Below are 21,871 nucleotides of genomic sequence, written 5' to 3' on the forward strand. Positions count from 1 at the left end.
CTCTATGCTTTAAAAACAAAATGAATAAATCATCTCTTTTTCACAAATATAAATATATTTTATGTTTAGTATATACAATAATGATTTGCCATCATCAACAACATTAGTATCGAAGGGAGAGAAAAAGCATGTCAGTAAACTCTTGCTAATGGATACAGACACTGCAAAGACAGCCATGATTGATTGGCGCGCTCAAGCACTCTCTCTGAAGACAAAGCGAGACAATAGTAGTTTTATTGAAGAAGGCTGGTGGTGTGGCTGCGCTGTGCCATGCCGCAGTCTGCTAGTCCTGAGAGCTACGAGATTCATTGTTCCCCTCCAGCTCCCATTCAAAGTTCTGGCCAGTCATTTGGTAGAACATCATGTTAAAGGGTTTGTAGAACTTGTGCAGCCGCCGAATCACGTCCGGGTCAATTTTAGGGTGAGTTCTCCCTTTAGACTTGCCGAGGCATCTGGGAGTGCTGCTGTCCTCTGGCTTCTTCAGACACGGAAATCCTTTAGTTTTATTGAAGTAAAAGTGTTTGTCTGTGACGATCCGTTTTAGTCCCAAGAAGTCCTGCACTTTGGCCATCTCGCCCGCGGGATCCACAATGAGCCTTTCCCCGCTGACAAAATGCATTTGGGAGAGAGGGAAATACTGCATCCAGCTCTCCAAGTGGAGCGCATATATTCCTATACGCAACGCACTCCATGAAGCGTCTATAAGACCCAGCGTCCGATTCTTAAAAGCCAGGATCTCAAAGGTGGGGATCTCAGGTTTCTTGGACAAAGTTTGCGTGTAGTCTGAAATGGCTCTAGTGACAGGATTACGCACCACTATAATAAGCTTAATGTCCCTGGCCATGGAGTGGATCCGCTTTGGGGCATGGTTGGTCACAAAGTAGCTGGGCGTCTTCTCCATGGTGATCTGCCCTTCCAGCGTTGAAGGCATCAGGTCTCTGGGAACACAAACAGGGGAAGAGAGAAAAAAAAAAGCAGCTTAGCACAGTATTATCCTCAACACCTCTTACAGTGCAAATAAAATACCCAAGGACACAGCGCGAGCAAATTTGTTAAGCAGTACATTATGTGAAATTACAAGTGAAAATAACTGTTATTATCACCGGACATTATCTTGTGAAGAGAAACATACAGCTAATTACATACATGGAGTAATATGCAAGAGATAAAAGAAAGAAGATGAAACGGCAGGCAAGCAAGTATGCTCATTGCTTAATTGACTCCATCTGTGTTACTCCAGGAGCTGTTTTGGAACTTTAATAATGAGTTTGCCGCATATCATTAATACTGGGGTGCCTGGGGTATTGTTTTGTCATACATTTATTATGCATGCAAGGCTCATGCTCTGTGCAGGCAGTTTTATTTCTTATGCACATGCACTTCCCCTGCAATGGGTGCAGGCTTTTCTTCTCTGTGCTACGTTTAAGGTTATGGGCTGTTCATTGAAGGCAGCAGTGATTAATTATCAGATTCAAGGTGATAATTTGTAGTACAATAGATTAGTCCCCGACTTAAGAAATGAACCTCCGGAACAATGGAAAGCCATTTGCCAACGCCGCAAATATTATGTTTAATTTTTGTTTGTTAGGATGAGTTTTAGGATACGACAGTGCAGAGTATATCATACACACAGGAGCAAGTCTTGTTTCTACCCTTTCTATTTTAGTATCAATAATAAAGCATAGCATTTGCCTCAAGCAATTCCTCATCAAATGTTTACGCTGATGTTCATTCCAATCCGTGCTCTTTTCTTTGTTTGTAGGCTATGTGATTCAGTGCTAATTTGGTACATTAAATCCTCTGTGAGACACACTGTTTATTTTACTACTAACAAACACAAGCACAGGAGCTCCACATTATAATATAAAGTGAAAGAAAATCTGAGCATGAACACAGTTTTTCCTTCCCCAAATTAAGTCATGTTTGCTTGGAAATTAATGTATAAAAAGCCTACCCCAAAATCCAAATGATTTCTAATCTGGAGATTAACAGAGTCAGTGCAGAAGAATTCTCTATAATTCTGGGATAAAAACTATTTCCTCCTCCCTGCAATATTTTCTCCATTAGGCTGCCCTGCACCACAAACCTACAGTTGTAACGATATACTCACATCAATCATTTGCATCTTGGACATATTCTAAATTAACTGTTCTCCAGCAAAGAATCCAATTTACTCTGCAAAACATAAGAGCTGTTATGCACATATCGACCACCCTCTCACACACACACACACACACACACACACACACACACACACACACACACACACACACACACACACACACACACTCTCACATGGATACTGGGCTGAAAGTATCACAAGTGGCCTGGTAATTGCATCTCAGTAAGAGTATTGCCTTCCTGATGGGTAATTTCCCTCAGGATTATGTTTGTCTCTTGACAGCACAGAACTGTGGTTACTTCTGGGCCTGTAATGGGATATTTAACATATCTATTGATAGCATAGTGACCAGAAAGAGTATTAGTTTTCATTATATTCCATCACTTTCCACACTTCCTCTCTTACAGTAATGAATGGCTAAAGATTTTTGTAACCTTTCAAGGACTTCAACTCTGTCTACCATCTAACTCAACTCCAGAGTAGACCAGGTGGTCCAAGGGTGCAACATGCCATGTATGGCAATAAAAAAAGCTCAGATATACCACAGCAAATCACCTTGAAACAACCGATATCCTACTGTATGGACCTGAGCTGCAGTGTCTCACACTGGTTATGTGCTTTGCATCTATGGAGCATATCCAATTGACAGGACGTATGTACAATGTTCAAGGTTACCTTTTTGAAGGCGTGCACATAACAAGCTATTGTCCTCATGGGCTTAACGCTAATCATCATGCATTTAATTATACAACAATGGAAACTGCTCAAGCCAAAACGTTACGTTATATGTTACAGAGGCTCCACTTTGATCGGGAATCAGTCATGGATCATGTACATCTAAAATGTCAGTGGGACCACGAGGCGGGACGGAAATCAAAATGCTGATAAACAAGCTAATTTCTCGGTGTGCATGGCAAATGACTCCTCTGGCCTTGCAGTCTAGTGGAACTGGAGTAAACAACAGCAAACTGTTAACTCCTGCTTCTTCTTTCTCCGCATCAGCTGCTCAGCTCAACACAGGTCATTCAGATAGGTAGGTAAATAAAATCCATAGCGCTATAGAGGCCCTGCGAACCATCTGCTGTTTACTGCCTTAGACCGATGACATACCACATAACATTTATTTTCCTGCATTTCAAAACAAGCCCATAGCTTTATTTACATAGGAAACATAAGTGTGAAGATAAAGGCGCCTCTACTTAGAGCATGGAGTAACTTTTAATGATCTCTACAGTGAGAGGCATGCAGGAGAATTACTTGGTTGTGTTGAGAGATAAAGTGGATGCAAGTAAATAATACAGACAGACTAATAGCAGCTCATGCAGAATATGACTCTGATACTACAAAATACAGAACATAGTTGAGAGTCATTCAATTTCCTTGGAAAACAGCTGAATGCAGTCTCATTACTGCATTCTCTAAAAAAAATAAAATAAAAATAATAATCCCTTGCAACCAGATCCATTAAATGTCACTAAAACATTATCCAAGTCAGACAAATAAATAATAAAGCAGAACATCAACCTTTAAAACTACACTTCTCTAGTTATTTTGAGATCCTGTACTATAGCTTCGGAAAGAAATCCGTTTTACACCCATTCCACATGAAATTCAGATCCGGAAGATGCCCAGTCGTCTCTCTCGTGCAGTTCATCAAATCACAGCAAATCTTTGTATTTGTTAGGACAGAAACTAATCTTCGCAGATAATCACAGCTCTTCATGCCTTAACGCCCACTGCAAAAGTGCTCTGGAACATGGCCCAGCATTTAACTCAATGTTTCATTATGTTTAGTCAAACTAGTGTACGGGGAATATTTCAATGCATGATGAGGTGAGGGATCACGCTAATTTAAATTCCCAGATACTAATAGGTCCAAGCTGTTTCTGGAGGACGAGAGTTTCTCCAGAGAAGCTGAGTTGTTTCTAATAAACTCTGGCAGAGAAATAAAAGCTCCCCCAGTCTCTCATTTGGATTGATCAGGGCTTTGCTGCAGAGTATCAATCCGCCAAGCTTTCTCCATGTCATGTCAAATACAATCAATTATTCTAAAGGAGTCCACTCATAATAAGCTCCTGAGTCTTTGGAGAGCACATTTTGGAGACGGTGCCAGTGATGTGGGCAGACTACTCTGATCCACTAAATAATTCCTACAAATAATTATATTGAGGTGTGAATTATACAGCAGAAATGTCTTTTTTTTGTTTTCTGTAAATATTGAGACAGAAAATAATCCCTCTGTTAGGACGGTAATTTGCCCTGTGCACAAGAAACATATTTTAATCACGTTTTATAAAAGAAATGATGAAAGATAAAAGCTAACAGTCTCTGTAGAAATATTTTCTCAGTGAACCAGCACCCTAACTGTCAGCGCAGGCAGACAATAAAAAAGGATAACAAAAGGCATTTGTACTGAGGTGTTACTCCGAGTCTGATTTCAAATATCAATCGAGGGTGTAAGCGGCTATTCATCAACGACAGTCAGTCAGGACATTTGCAGTGAGTGATACTGTGGTCAGTTTGCAATGAATAATACCATTATTACACCCTGAGTGACATGTTAGTGATTACAGCAATACAAAAAACAGAGACATTGGTTTAGTGAGAGGTGGAGAAAAAAAAAGAAAATGGTTGGTCGGTCAAATGAGTCATTCTTCACTCGGCTCTCGACAAGTGGATGCGTACATGTTTGGCACACATGAAAAATAAGCCTACAGGCCAGAGCAGAAGATCTTAGTGGGTCTGTTGGAGTGGGAGGCATTGTTTTGTCAAGGTTAAGGTGCAGTTTTAAGGAGGAAAACAAATACAGAGTATGCTGCCATTCTCTGTGATCAGATCAGGCTCAAGTAATGGTGGAGAGTTTGGTTTGTTTTTGTTTTTCTCAACCCAAATCTGACTTTTTCACCTGAGTGTAGTGGAAGGATCCTTTGCTTGCCTTAAAGCTATTCACTGGATCTAGTTATGTAATAATATACATACTGTAGATACTCCATGCATTTGCAGTACCATATGACTATAATCTTTATAGTAGATTCTTAACGGGGCAACATATTTCATCATATCTTTTCTTGTATTCACATTCTTTAATTTAAACATTGGATCTGAATGAAGCTCTGGTGGAAACTACAAATGCAGCCTCACCCCGACGCTCCTTATTCACGCCTATTACTTGTCCATATTCTTTAACCAATACTTCTTTTTATTCTTAACAAATGTTTTCCCAAACCAATCTGTTTCTTTGCTTTGCACTGTTGCTTCTGTGCACCGATCAGGATTTAGCATAATCTCAATCTAATGCCATGTTGGCGGGTTGTTTGATCACTCTCAATCAAATCAGATAAAACCATGTCAAAACAGTCCTAATGAAGCTGATTAGCTGAGTTTAATTCTTAATAAATAGTGTGTTTGCTTATTTAGTCAATACAATTGATTGTTATAAAGAAATACTTCAGATTTGAAACCAAATGTTTAGCTTTAATTGAATCAACACAGTTATTCATTTGCCACGGACAGGCTCTTCTAAAATCATTGAAGCAATCTCCCCTAACTGTTCAACACACGTGATTAAAGCCTACAGTATATGGTGATCACCACCTCAAGTGCCCGGGACCTTGATGGATCACAAACTACATGGATTTAAGGCAAATTATGTTGTCATAATTAAATAAATCTACATAATTGATGTTGCTGTCTATAAGTAAAGTTAGTTTAAGTGACAAGTAAACCATGTCTGTTGAATGACAAGAACAATAAAACAGGGTGACTTATTAAAACACAACACAACCTCCCCACTCTAAATAAGCCAATTATACTTGTACTTCTGCAGGACTGTGGGCTTCAACAGAATAGTTGAGGACAGAAGTGACAGCTGGTCCTGATCAAAACCTTATTCCCAGCTCTCTTCCTAAGATTCCCTAAAGACCGTCCCACTTCCAACAGTGGGCAAGCCAGGTACTTCTCTCCCCACATCACCAGACTGCAGCGCTGAGATCTGAAGCTGTGTTCAGATGCCCTTTGGACATAAAACATCATGAAATAAAGAGTGGCGACAAGGGAAAATATAGGGATGTTTGGGATGCTGTAGCACCCTGCATCATTTGTCCATAACAGTGTATATGAGCTGGAAAATTAGTTTATTTTTAACTGTCTTAAAGTCGTGGGAGAAAATGGAAGCAATCTTATCTCACATCACAAACTCAGAGGATATTGCTTTTTTTTCAACGTCCGTGTCTAGTTTTAACATTACTGGCTATAAAAAGGCACTGATGTCTCCTTAAAAGCCTAGAAATAAATGTATAGTACAAACCCTAAACCAAAAATAAAATTCTTACATAATGGCTCATCTGTGCTGGCTCAACAACAATCTGCCACTCGTCTGAAAGATGATTTTCTTTTTTGAATGTTCTTTGTTTGTTTATTTTTCTTTGGATGAGCTAATAAGAGCTCATTCAATTTGATCACAACTGCCCTCAATATTCAATGTTATTGATGTTGCCACTACAAAAACAAGCAGTCGTGATGTGCTGGTCCCCATTTTGCAGTGGCAGCAAACACACCCATGGAAGAAATGTCAGTGTCATTTATTGATTTACTCTATTTGGAACACAGAGAGAAAACTACTGCCTGAAACAGAACATATATACTAGTATGTTCAATATATGCACAGGTTAACAATATCAACAGGCCATTTAATAGAAAACAACAGTTACCTTTTCTTCAACTTTTTTTTAAAATTACAGTTAAGACTTTTTCTATATTAAATACATTATGTTTCATTCATCCCTACATCTTCCATACAGCATAAACCCTCTCAAAATGTGTATTAGCACAAAGAAAAGCATAAAACGGCCAACAGTAATTGGAAGTCACACCTGAATACGTCAGAGTCAAAGGCTAACATTTACATCCTGGAAATGTTGCAGATCCAGCTCAGTTAAGCAGAACCAATTAATATGACAGTTTGAATATGATAAATTTCCTTGTCTGAGAAAAATAGCTGGCACTTTAGGATGCAATCATTTCACTGAAGCTGACCGCAGAGAAAACTCTGCACTGCCTAGCCGCATAGTTTTTACATGTTTTTCCCTGAAATGGTCATTCTTGCTCATTCAGTACATGACATTCCCACGAGACTTTATAAAACACTATTGCGATGCCCGTTTGGAGCGTGTGCCTGTTCGGAGGCCAATGGCTTGGTTCCCAGTATTTTGTTTTCCACAGCTTTACTGTGTAAATTCTCACATACAACGTGTCACAAAATGCAGTTATAAAACCCTATTTCCCAGTATTGCTGCTTGCAGCGATGTCGGGTGGCGTGCCTGTTCAAAGCATTCTCGAGAACAGCTGATCCGATGGTAAATGGTAAATGGACTGGCAATGGAGATGGAATTTATATAGCACCTTTCTACCTTACCGGACAAAGCGCTTTACAGTTTGGCTCATATTCACCCAATTCCCATACACCGATGGTGGAGGAGCTGCCAAGCAATTGAGGCTGGCCCTCTACATGGCGTGCCCGTAGGCTCGTCACTTCTCCTCAGTCAGAAGTGAGTGACAGAGAGAGGTGAATGTTGCGGCTGCAAGGGCGAAATACCTTGCACCTACTGGCGTATCTCTTCTACAGAAAGCAGCTAGATTTGTCGCTAGTCGCTTTTTTTAAACCCGCCCCCGCTGCTGTACAGAGGCTCGTAGCCTCTCCGTTTGTAGCAGAGCCGCTGACCTGCAATCAGCCGCCTAGGGATGTAGCGCATGCCGGAGACACAGACACAGACACGCACACGCACACACACACACACACACACACACACACACACACACACACACACACACACACACACACACACACACACACAGAGAGGTTCCTCTATTTATGGTTAGATATTTGTATTAAGTGGGTTCATATGAGATGATTGTCCAACAGTATATGTAAAATTATGAAATGTACCTCGAAATGAGAGAATTTCTGGCTATTTCCGATCAACCCTGTGCACCAAGCTTTCAGTGATACTACATCTGATAAGATGACAAGATTGAAAGGGCATCAATAATTACTGTGGATAAACAAGTGACTACAGAAGATAAAAACAGTTTCCATCAGAGCTAGGCCATATGGCTGAAGCCATCATCAGAAACAAATGGAATAAAACCGGTTATTAAATACATCAAATTAAACAGCATCTGTGTCTGATTTCGTTTAATAGAGAGCACAAATGATTTCTGTTTGATTTTGAATACTGTTGGATACATGACTATAGCTGGATGTTGCCCTAAGGTATGTTGAACTTAGTGTAGAGAAATCTTAAAGGAAAGAGGGGTTGTCTGTCTTTCCTCCCCTCACCTTTTTTCATATCCAATAGGTTATTTTTTGGCAGCACTATCAGTTCAACACCTGGACATGAACTTTTCCAGGAAATTACCTATCACAGTCATTTCTTTCTCCATTTTTTCCAATTCATTATGGAGCTGTAGGTCAGTGTGACACCACGAAGGAGGAGGCTGCACAAACTCTTTCCATTCTCTGTGCGAGATATTAGAGCATATATCCAGTAATACAGACATAACTTGATTCTGAGAATTCTGCAGTTTTCTCCTTTTATAGAAATTTAAGGTAACTCACAAAATGTCAGGAGGAATATCAGGGAATAATTATGGCAGGCAAACTTGTTACTTTTGCCATTTCTGAAATTGCAAAAATTGGTACTGTGTGCCATAAAACAGGTTTTATGGCACACAGTACCAATTTTTGCACATTGGAGAATGTCAGCCTCAGTGTCTGCCCAGAGAACAGCAATACATGTATTACCGCTGGTCTACATATTTTATCAACCTTTAAAGGAACACGCCCACTTATTGGGACGTTGAATGGGTATTGATCCTAATATTTAAATGAGTAAAAAAATGTAATTTCTAAATGTATATGCAAAGTGTCAGCATTTTCCAGCTGCAACTGGTCAGCAACTATATGTGTTAAACGGAAATGACCTTCTCTTGAGGAGAGACTGTTCTAGTGGGTGAGTGTGGCAGCCTGCTGCTGTGTGTGATTTTAGATCACCATAATATTTATGATCCTATGCTGCTTTGTAAACACTGTATATCATTTTAAACATGGTGTGAATCGTGTGTGATAAGTTACTGTATAGCATGGTGATACTGGCAGTAAATTGTCAGACTGTTTTTCCTGTAATGGCATCCTCACTAATCACAGTAGGTGATTGTTAAGCCTTTCAAATCTAGGCTCCAGATACATATGTAATATATAGGTATATGTTTATACTCCCACATATGTGTGCTTGAGAATGTGTCCTACTTTAGTCTACACATGGAAAGCCTCTAAGATTTTGCTTCCAACAGACAAGAAGAGAGAGGAGCCATGAAGTACATCTATAACTTTAGTATGTGAGATTTACCAGGTCCCTGTCTGTATTTCTGTGTCCAAACCTATCTCACATAGTTTAATACACACAAAATGGACAGTGGTATGTTGTGTCCCGCAGTCACCTCTTAAATACCAATCAAACACTGTGGTACAAGTTAAATTCTTTCTAGCTGCTGTGGCAGGTTGGCCCACCTGGGTACTCGCTGTAAAATACTGATGTTGGCTGTAGCGATTATAGAAAGAATGGATGGGATGGAAATTGGTCATCAGTTGATATGGAGGAAGGCTAAATTGTGGTCAAGCTAACATTGGATGGTTATCAGTGCCAATTTTAAAATCCCTATGAGCTTCTTGAATTCAGGATTTGTTAGTTTGTAAACACCAGGACATAAACTGATCTTTCACTGCATGTATTTTCGCCTTGTTTTATATTCAAAAGATCTTTAAATGAAAGTCATCTGACAAGACACTTAACATTTCTCCTTCCCAAACAACGAGAACAACAAATCTGATCAGCTAAGTAGTTAGCATAGCTCCCACCTTTTAAAAACAACATAAATCTATGTTTTTTTGTTTCAAAAACTGCACAGAAACAACCACAGATTATTCCCATTAACTGGTGCAGGATAGCCCCAGTCTTCTGAGGACAAAAACCCTTTGGACAAAAAATCCTTTTGGATGTTGTGCATCCAAAAGCACAATATTTATCTTATTGCCTCCTGGATGTTCTGCATTCATAAAGCTGTGGGCAATCTGCTAGAAAAGTGTTGCTGCCTACACATGCCACTCATAAGATTTCACTTTAATTTTAAAGCACGGAACTCATAGTAAAAGTACTTTTACTGAGAACTCAATCCATAAAAGAAAGGTTTGTTGATGTATTGACTAATTTGAAGGATGGGGGCGTTAATGAAAATACTGTAATGCACAGTGAAGTGTTTGCATTGTAAATGATAAAGTAAAAGTAAAAAAAAACAAAGGTCCAAGGCACTCTTCTTGCAAAAAAGTTCAAAAGCCTTAATTTAGATGTCTATGTTATATTGAAATTGTTAGTACATTAAAAATAGAGCTGGGTAGCAACCCCCCGGTAACGGCACAAACAGCCTTCTTCAGGGTGTAATAAAGTAAAAGTCCTTAGATGTGTGATCAGAAGAACCTGCAAGCCAGACTGCACTTGAAAATGACTAAACCACCCAGCAGTTCACATACTGACAGACATTTACTAAAAAAACTATAGCTCTTTCTGGTAATCTCCGTTTCAACTACTTCCCATCATTAACCACCACTTATAAACCTTTTGTTGTGGCTGTTTCTCTATTGCGCTGAGAATCCTGAGCATCACTATGTATTATTATTAATAATATAATTAACAATATTAACACCCTTGAATCCTTGGTGTGGGTGAGTGCACTGAGCTTTACACACACACACACACACACACACACACACACACACACACACACACACACACAGACACTAGTAGGTGTGACATGAGTGATAATTCATTTTATTATCAGTGTTTCATCAGAACAGCTGGAACAGCTGTTGAAAATGAATTACAAGTGAAAGGTTTGAAAAATATAGTTTCTGAACAAGGATTTATGGCAATTTAGTTGTTTAGTGAACTGAGCTGCTAAATGTCAATTTACTGCAGTAGTGAAAAATGTTGCTAAAGCTGTCATAATGTTGCTTTGATTCAGCAAAGTCATGTCTGAGATGATAACGTGTACAATAAATGAAATGTGAATAAATGATTATTGCTTGAATTCTTTTACAGCTTCAACGTCTGATTTTAGACATTCATTAGAAAGTGCAGTGCAGTAACAATTAGGTCTCTTACCAAAACATATATAGATATTTTAAAAGTTATTTTATGTCACTGTGATCTAAATTTGTGTCAGGCTTAAAGGGAGGCAGAGCTGTTCATACTGTAACATCTGGATGCATGAAAATAGGCTGCTAAGAATGTTATAATCATGCAGACAAGGCCTAAGCTGCTCCATTACGGGCTAAGCTGACCTATCAGTGGGGCTTTTGCTAATCCAAATTGTGCTTTAGCTGGCAGAGATTGCTCAATTCAGACGGTCTGCTGGGAGAAAAAAAGAAGCTAAAATAGTTCACCTGCCATGTGAACTGCTATCATTTATAAGATCTTTATCTCTCAGTATCATATGTGCACAAACTCTCAGCTATTGAAAAGCTCATTTTCAATAGCTCCGGTGGATTTTCTATTTGCTTACCAAATAAATGCCAGCTATGACCAGTCCGGTATGCCTTAAGCGTGCTTTCATTCGACACAAGCTTAACAGCCCCAGCTGCCATACTTACATCATGCTCAAATGTCCTGAGTGACAGTTATATTTACAACTTGCAGACGGGGGCAAGCACAGAAAAAAAGATTTACTGTGTTTACTTGTAGAACAAGAGTGTTTTCTCTATCTGACGAAAAGCTCTTCATTTTTGGGAATGCACAGTTTGGCATCCTTGAATAATTTTGGTTTTATATTTTTACTGTGACTTTTGTACTGAGGCCAGACACTAGGTTAGCTGTTTTATTCAGAAGCTGGTATGACTACAGCTAATACCAGCAGCTCACAGTTGGCTCCATAGATACACTGTGTTAGCCAGGCTGACATGACACAGGGGAAATTAATTTGCTACAGCCATATAATGGTTGGTTATTTAATCACTGTAAGATTTAATTTAACACCTTAACGGCAACGGGCTGCTTCTCCGCCTGGAGTTTCTTACCTGCAAAAGACTTAAGGGATTAGAGACAGTATAAAAAGGACCGAACTGTCAGGAAAAATACATGAAAATAGTGACTAAACAACCACTCAATTAAGTGCTTCTCAGGATCAAAGCATAGAAAGCACCTTCCTACTTCCACTAACTCAAAGACTTGCGACCATAAGATTGGGCAAACGCCAACCATCTCAAATGACTGCACAGGAAGCCTCTGCAGGACCTCTAACCTGTTTATTACATCTGTTCCGCATTATTTCTGCTGGTTACAGCCTCAAACCAACAGAAAAGATATTATTTATCTTTGGGAAAATGGACAGACAAACACCTCGACTGTGAAATGGCTGTTGCAAGCCACTGAACATCACCCATGGTTTTCAATACTCGAGATGGAAGGAGACATGAGGATGTAATCCTTGAAAGAATCTCAGTGTAGTCCTCAGCCCTTTATTTGGGCACTTCCCGTAACACCGCCCCCCCCACCACCACCACCACCACCGTACAAACCCTTAATCTCCTAAACAGAGGTAGTTTAACACGTGAAGCAAATCTGCCATAAACACAATCACAAATGCAGGATAATGTTTTAGAGATACACAGATTAACTTGTGTAATCCAGGCTGCCAAAGGGAGAGTTTAAAGAGAAATGTGTCAAATGTTTATAGATAGAATATAACCAAATTGTAAACTTTAATCTCTAAAGACTTTTATCTATTGTTATCCTCACATGTTCTGCTATATTCTGGGAGTATAGGGATGATCAGTTACAATTCAATTACATAGCAATGAAGTAAGTAACCTGAATAAAATGTATTTTTACAAAATGAAACAATTTAATACTACTACTTTTTATTCATCTTTAAACTGCAGAAATGTAAATGGTTTTAAGTATATTATAGTTTCAATCAGCACAAAATACAAAATACTTATTTGAATAAATGTCAATGATAAAAGAAAATCCAGAAAGCTAAAACTAAATTCAGTAAATTAGGTCATCTTCATCCAAATGTTTTTTTCAAGCAATTTCATGTTAAAGCTTCATTGTCACACAGCAATTTGCAATTAATTCAAAAGACAAGTGTGTTAAACACAAAAATATGTCTGCTGCCCTAAAAACAGAAAATAGAAGTTATTCTGTTGGGAGTTGTGCAGCCACTTACATGCTGCTGTATTAAATGCAAAGTGATAAAAACTGCAGCTTCAATTATCATGTAGTCGGAGCACAGACTAACCTGTTGTTACAGACATTTTAAATATCCTCTGATGTTGGTTTCATTTTCTGTGCTATTTTTAAATGAAAAACAATGTCCATTATTTAAATGTTTAATGTGCGGCCGTGGGATTTACATAATGACATGGTTTTGTGAGTATGACAATTTATGTTTTGGTATTCTGCATAGAGCATTTGGGAGAGGGCATGGAGGGAGAAAAGAATGAATTTCAAAACATATCCAGTAATTAACTCCTTAGCTGGAGCAGTCACACTTGATTGCTCCGACAAACTGCTTTGAGCATCATGAGGTCACATTTTCTCTGACAGCAAGTGAGCAAAATAAAACTAAAACAACAGCTGTGTTTCTTGAGATGTTTTGTCTGAAGGCAGCACTGATAGATGAGACCAGACACAATTCTGGTCCAAATGATAGCCTGTTGTGCCACATGATACAATTTATTGGCTCATAAATGGCATGTGGGCCATCACCCTGTATGTTTCACCATTCCTTTATAGTCAGAGGCAGCCCAAATAAAACTAACGGCTACGGTTTGCTTATAGCATCATGGAAACCATTAGCTTTCCGTGTAACATATGTTTCATTCTTAGAAAAACCACGCAGCATGCTGCAGCTGCACCACATGTGGCAATCCATACTGCACCTCACCCTGCTCAACAATGCCACTGGTTGCCTCTAAGCACATACACCTAAACAGTATATCTTAGCAGTTTCCTCTGGTTGGAGGATGACATTTAATTCTGAAAAAAAAGGTATAAGCCATGTTAGTTATTCCCAACTTATGGTAATGGTATACATCATTCTTCACCAAATCTGTGCCATAGCTTGGCTTTTATTTTATCCCCCAAAGAAAACTTGCTGAATGGATAATGCAGTGAGAGACATACTGTGTTCCACACCATCCCCATACACATACTTTTACTGATAAATGCATATTTGTTGAGCCCAAGTTTCTGTTTCCCTTGTACCATGTTTGCCAGTATTTACTGTGTTAAAATGTAAATGAATACAGTAGTTTGTTCCTGCACAAACAAACAAATTCCTGTACATTTATTGCATCTGAGTCCTTACTGAAGAGGGGTATGGCTCTGATTTCATTTTCTGATGGAGTACATCTCAGAAGTCTACCTGATTAAAACCTGGTAAATTATAAAGCTATAATAAACTTCATTACTGCATAGTTTTATATGTTGACAGATGTGCATTCATTTTCTGCAAACATATTGCTGACCATGAAAATCCATTATCAATAACCAACACTCAAAGCAGGAATGCTTCCACTATCATTGGATAAATGAGTTAAAGCAAATTACCCATATGGGCGGAGTAGCATATTTAATTACTTGTGGAACCTGCTCTGCTATCTCTAGCTGTCTGCATTTCACATCAGTATTCAATTAAGCACAGTGATCAGATGATTTGGGAGAGCAAACTGCATTGCGGCTTTTTTAGTGCTTCTCCCGCTGTAACACGAGAATCTTACACTGCAGGTATGTTACTAAGACAAGCATTTTTTCGATTGAATGTGGTCCTATGGCTACTTGTACCCACGTGTAAAAATGGCATTTTCAATAGCACATGGCAATGTCAGTGTTATTGTGACTTTCTACAGAGGCAAACTTTAAACTGTTTTATCTTTGTCAGTGCCCACATTTCCTAGTGAGGCAGTGAGTTCTGTGGTACAATACATCATTAACCACTGTGAGCCCTTTACTGATTTAGCATCCACGAAAAACAAGTCTTTTGTGGGAACACCAGTGCAGCTGACCAATTCTTGAACTCTCCATGTTGCTCTGCAGTGGACCCTCTCCTCATATAAAAGAAATGCTCCGGTCATTTGAAGAATATAATTTCACTATCAATCCACTTTCATAAATTGAATCGGACAACGGGTGTGTTATACAATAAATTAATTGCCTAATGACTTTTGCACATACAAGCAATATATTCTCATGATAGCAGTGATAGAATAGAGGGCTTCTGAAAGGCTTATGTTTTACTCGAGAGCTTACAAAAGGAGTCAACAAGAGCACTTTGTAGCTCCCTGTTAACAGACGTGTCTTGTAATCTTGTAATGGAAGTTTAGATATAATTCACAAAACTGTGAATTTATATTTTCTACGATAAGGCTTTCTTTAGGCAATAAATGTGCAAGGACGTAGTGTAAATGGGGCTCTGGTGTGCAGGTGAGGGCAGGAAATACAGCTGCTATTTTATTTAGTGTGCATGTTTTCTCAGGAAACGGTTGCCTGTAAGATGGTTGTTTGTGTTATTTTCATAATTTTTAGAATCAGAATCAGAAAAAAATACCGGTATTTCCATCTTATTTCCTGAACCACAGGATATGACAATAATGTTTTCCAGTAAATGATGTGTGTTAGATTTTCTAAACATAAATACAGTTACAGTAAGTTGAGCAAAATCCAACCTATTCACACTGCCTGCACAGTTCAAGGCCAATACCTTCTGCTTAGGAAGTTTGGTATTTTATATACTATGTATATTGCTTCATGAAAATGTTGGACTTTACCCTCCACCCACTTCTAAAATCCTTTGGCAAAGTGTATCTGCACACTGTTATTTGTATTTGGTCTGGGGTGTTTTTTTTATGGTTTAGGCTTGGCTACTTAGTTCCAATTAAGAAAACATGTAATGGTACAGCATACAAATGTTCCATGAATAAATGATTTTTGGAGTTTTGGTGTGAAAGAACTTGACTGGCCCATTCAACACCTTTGGGATGAACTCAAACACCAACTGTGAGTCAGACCCATCACCCAACAACAGTGGTGGACCTGAAATCCCTGCAGCAGAACCTTGTAGAAAGATATCCAGAAGAGCAGGGGCTGTTGTAGCAGCAGATAAATGCCTGTGATTTTGGAATGAAAGGTTCAACAATCACATAGCCTACAGGTGTAATATTTTCATACTTTTGGCCTTGCATCTTTAAAATATAAAAAGCAACAGGCAGTATTTTGAAATATATTCCAATATGTTCTTCATGGCGCCCAGGGGCGTAGCACAATATTCTGGGACCTTAGAGAGTGGCCCCTCCCCGTATCCACAGCTATTCATTCTAGCATCTTTTAAGGCCCTCACATTAGGGCCCTGGGTACTCAGTCCCCTTCCCCCCCAGCCTGACACCCCTGATGGAAATATCAAACTGTTGGCCTCTCCCAGCACTTGTATCTTGAAGAAATGATGAAACTAAGAGTGGTTTAAACAGGGATAATCTCAGATGAGCTGGAATGGGTATAGAGTTATTAATGTTTTTAATGGACAGTTTTTATATGTGAGCATAACGGTTAAAAGCCTGATGGAAATAATTTTCTCCTCAATTAATCCTCTGCTTGGTTGTTCCCATGATCACATTTCAAATGTACGTTTTGAAGTCAACAGGCACTACTAATCTTTACAAACCCGGCTGAAAGTTGTGTGCAAAACCTTTCAGCGATTTGCATGATTCATGTTAACATTCACACACACACTCGGAAGTATGTCTAATGTGCTGTTGGTTTTTCCACTTGTAACAAGCTCAGGAAGCGTTGCTGCTGCTTGTCTGGGGGGGACATCTGTGAGCCAGGAGAATTTCAGGGCATATTATGAGAAACAATATTATCACGAGGTTCACCTGATGATTGCCTCATTATAAATGGTCTCCACATTGACTTTTACCTCAGCGAGACAGAAGGCTATTAAAAGATGCTTTATTCTCTGTCTGGATGTTCATTATTTCTCACAGCTAAGGATGCTGACATCTCAAACAAAAACCTTGAAGTGACCAGCCTCAGGCCTGTCAGGGGGAGTTAAGATAAGCCTCATATGCATTCATTTAAATGACTAAGAATCATGAGGTACCATCATGATAATGCCATTTTTCATAAAAATGTTTTTTACACATTGCGTCTGTTAAACTTCGTCCAACCTGATAGCAAAGAGGAAGAAACAAAGGTCTTTACAGCTGCTTCAGGCATTTCTGGGACAGAGTGATGGAGTCTGAGAAAAAAAAAATATATAATTTATATATAATAAATATATTATTGATAAAGATATGGTACCAGTCCCATTTGGACAGCTCCATATTCATGATGACTTCATGTGCAGCTTGTGACAAGCACAACCAATGTCATGACCACGTTGTTAGACATTCCCAATAAAGCCTGTAATTATTCATGTTGCTTAAGTGCTCCAAAGTAGAGAAAGTCTTTGGTTTGACTCACTTACTAAGAGAAGAAAGAAATTGAGCTTGCTTTCTTCTCAGTGCAGTTTGAATCCCTATTTAGCACTGGCAAACACAAAAGGTCTTTAAAGGGATGAGGTGTTAACGTGGGGAAAAGACTTCTTGCTTTATGACGTTCTGTAATTGCTTGTAGGTAATTAAAATGTTTAAGTAGTGTATTTGTATACCTTAAAGGTTAATTCTGTGATCCTGCTCTGTTTTGTTAATGTCCCTGACATGCTGGTAATCAAACTAGACACTTATGTTGATTTGATTAATATTTAGCAATATAGTGCACCCATGATATTTCACAGAGCAGATGTTCAGTGCACCACGGGCAAGTTAAAAAGAAGCTGTTAAAACAAATATGAAGGAGCTAATCTATATACACTGCATATTTACAGATTTAATATTCAGATACATTGGATATCATGAATTATCCACCTTTGAAGAAGTAATAGTCATAATAGCAGTTTCTACATGCAGTCTGTTAAACTACAGTATCATCCCAAAGAGGAGGGCAACAATATTAGTAAATAAAAAGCTCATATGCACTTGATGGTTACTGAGGAACTGAAGCGGCAGACGATGGCAGCTGAGCGGACAGTTGAGTAAGGTAAGGATACCACTGGCGACACCCATGCAGCTGGGAAGGGGACCTCTTTGGCGGGCACGAGTCTGCTGACTCAGTCCCCGAAGACGGTTCCCTTGCCGGCCCTCCCTCCTGCCCGTTGGGCGGACTGGAGCTCGTAACGGCGGAGAACTATGGAGCCCTGCTACGGCGATTGTCCAGTGGCTTTCTCCTCTTTCTCTCCTCCGCAGCGGGCGGGCTCCCTGCCCACCGCTAAGGTTCTTGTTCTCGACCTGTGTGAATGCCGAGGAGCATTCCCCTAACCCGGGAGATGGATGGCGCAGTTTTTATTCCCGTTACTTCTGTCTGAATGAGACCCTTCTCGACCTGTCTCAATTTGACCGGTGCATTATGAAGCTCCCATTCCACATGCTGACGATCAGACACGTGTTGGAATGTGTGCGCCACCACTAATGGTTCACTTCCGTGGATCTGAGTGACGCGTATTTTCCACCTTCTCCAAATGCGTGGAGACAGCGTTACAGCCGTTACGCACAAAAGGGATCAAAGTCCTTTTTTATTGGACGATTTAATCATTATGGCTCCTTCCCAGGAGAGGGCTGCGCTCCACACAATGGAGTTCGCGCAGTACCTACAGTCACTGAGCCTTGCCATAAACTGGCAAAAGAGCCCGCTGGTCCCCTCACAGACAACCACTATGGGAGCCAAACTGTCAGCGCCAAGGATGGACGCACTAAGCTCTCTGTTGTCACGCATCACGCCTCACACGACAGTGTCGGCACTGGCTGTGATGCGTCTCCCAGGCATGATGTCTGCGAGTCACGTGGTGGTTCCTCTGGGTCTCCTCCACATGGGAAAGATTCAGAGATGGTCCGGTTGAATGCACTTAGACCCGATACGGCACAAGCGGCTTATGCTGTCCATCCCTCTCTACAGTTGGACCTGGCATATTGGGGAAACCTCCGGACTCTGTCATCCGGTTTTCCCCTGGGGAGAGTGACGTCATACACATTACGGTGTACACAGACGCGTCTCTCACCGGCTAGAGAGGCATGTGCGAATCGCAGGTGGTAGGGGGGGAAATGACCAGTTTCCCCTCTTCCCCACATAAACTGCCTGGAGCTGTCCACGGTGCTGAAAGTGTTGCAACATTCGCCCAAGTGGTGGCAGAGAGGTGTGTAATTGTCAGAACAGACAACATGACTGAGACGATGTAGATAAACCGTCAAGGTGGCGTGCGCTCGGCTCGGCTGTTGCAGATAGCCATGAGCCTTCTATTGTGGGCAAACAGTCACCTGCTGTCACACAGGACGCTGTCACTGACAACAGCGCTCCTCCTCGGCTTCGACGTCGGCTAAGAGGGGGAAGGATTTATGCGCGCTGGCGGTTTCATCATCCTGCCTCTCCTTTCGAGGGGACGGGAGTGTGGCCACTTTACAGGCCAAATCCATCATTACACCAACATTTTTAACATGCCTTTTCGGGCGAGGGAGTTTTTCCCTCCGCTTCATAACAACGACGTGGAGGAGGCGTCTCACTGACTTGCCCGGTGCCCACATTATTCCAGAATGTTTTACGCACGGCAGACATCAGACGAACACAGCGGCTGTTAGCTCCCTACAGAGAATGCCCACAGGGTGCGGCTCTTTCAGAGCAGCGTCTGTCTCATTGACTGGGTGAAGCTATCACCCAGGTCTATAGCGCGGACAATTAGTCTATGTTCTGCTTGTGGACCTTGTGTCACGGGTGGCATTGACTACATCAGCTTTGCCCTAACCCAATAGCGACAGCCCTTAGAGGGCGAAGCCTATACGAAATAGAACGATTGTTACATATTGTAACTCCAGATTCTATGAGTATAGGCGTAGCCCTCTAAGGTTCGGGCCACTTGCCCCACTAACATTGGCTGAAGAAAAATGGTGAAGTTGGGAGCAGATCTCTGGTCGCGCCACTGTAATATACAGTATCTGCGGACGTAAGAGAGGCCCGTGCGGGGCACAGCGCGCGAAAGAAATCTTTTGCGCATGCGCGAAGGGATTAACCCAGTAGTGACAGCCCTTAGAGGGCAAAGCCTAAACTCAAATAATCTGCAGTTACAATACGTAACTATCGTTACAATGCATTTTAACCATAATCATTTTATTTTAACCTGGAAATAAGTGGTGTTTTCTTTTTTTAAGAATTCAGAAGAAGATGATATGGCTTTATTTATCCGGCAAGAGAAATTCACATTTTCACTATGTTGGTACAGTTTTTACACACATTACACATAGGCCTGAAATACACAAACATGCTCAGGACCTTTACATGCACTAACTGAGAGATGTCAGAGTAAGGGGGCTGCCCATGGATGAGCACCCAGAGCTGTTGGGGGTTCTGTGCTCAAGGCACCTTGGCAGTGCCCAGGAGGTGAATTGGCACCGTCCTTTGGTCCATATAAGGACTTGAACCGTCGACCCTCCAGTTCCCAACCCAACTCCTATAAGGACTGAGCTACTGCCACCCACAATGTGAAACATTTCGGCACCAGAGAAAAAAAAATCTGTGAGTAAAAGAGTAACGTTATTTCCTGTTGCTGGAATTCGATGGTTGAGATGACTGCAGAGACTGATTCTACATTTGCGAGATGGACATACTCCCATTATTTTCAGGAGTTATTACGCTGTGTTGAAGCGAGGTACTGTCCCGTCACTGTTCCCGTGGTGGGAGCCAGAACCAGAGACAGTACGTCAGCGGGACAGCGGTCTGTACAGCAATTGACAGATATTAACATGTTGAGAATTAACATTTAGGCTTGCTACACATAATAGCATTAGGCCTACATTGTATCAGCAGTGGAAAGTAACTTTACCGTACTTACTACTAAAAGTTGAATCCTTTCCTAGCACTTTTGCGCTTGCATTTTTACGTTTTGCAAAAAACAAAATCCATATCCCAAAAAATACAAAGCTTGACAGACCTGCCAAGCCTAGTTATGGTTGCTGAACTATGATTGGATGATCACTATTTGAGGGTGGGGTTTAGCAAATTATCAACTATTAGATAAGTTACTTTCTTATCCCTGATAACTTCATTATTTGACACATAGCATTGCCTTCCTCCCTTGTAACTAGACGTTTTAATTTCCCCACAAGGCTTATTTCACTTGCAGCGAGATGTTTTTGTGATGTTATGACACCTTTTCTTGCCGTGTTTTTGAGAGCGGGGTTCTTGGCTGCAGCAACCTCCACCTCGTGCTGCGAGCTGAGTGACAGAGTGTCCCGTCTGGCTGTCATTTGGCCTGACCATGACAGAGAAACATATGGCTGTGGGCTGCATACCCATTCCTCTGCGTATAATCTGCCTATGACATTGACAGTCTATCTCAGCTGGAATGAACCATGTTCAGACCCTGAAAGCCAACGCTACTGTGTGTAACAGAAGTAGCTTTAAGGTGGCTCTGAATACCTGTCAAAACACATCATTGTTTTTCCTTTTTGCAATTTTACCAAGCTACAGCACAAGAAACACAATGAAAGCCCCTGCCCACAATCCCAAACATCCCAAGATATAGTGATTGGGAAAACCTTCAAAGCATATCTAATTA

The 21,871-nt window shown here is 40.5% G+C and overlaps 1 protein-coding gene across 1 annotated transcript in view; it reads right to left on the bottom strand.

The window, feature by feature from the left end:
• Nucleotides 1–283: 283 nt before the first annotated feature.
• hs3st4 (heparan sulfate (glucosamine) 3-O-sulfotransferase 4) overlaps nucleotides 284–21,871 on the bottom strand; it is an 87,890-nt gene continuing 66,302 nt past the window's right edge. The window contains exon 2 of the mRNA XM_078269625.1: nucleotides 284–938. Coding sequence (XP_078125751.1) covers nucleotides 284–938 — 655 coding nt within the window. The remainder of the gene's footprint in view (nucleotides 939–21,871) is intronic.

Source organism: Sander vitreus, chromosome 15, assembly GCF_031162955.1.
Source record: "Sander vitreus isolate 19-12246 chromosome 15, sanVit1, whole genome shotgun sequence".
In the NCBI taxonomy this organism is placed as follows: domain Eukaryota; kingdom Metazoa; phylum Chordata; class Actinopteri; order Perciformes; family Percidae; genus Sander; species Sander vitreus.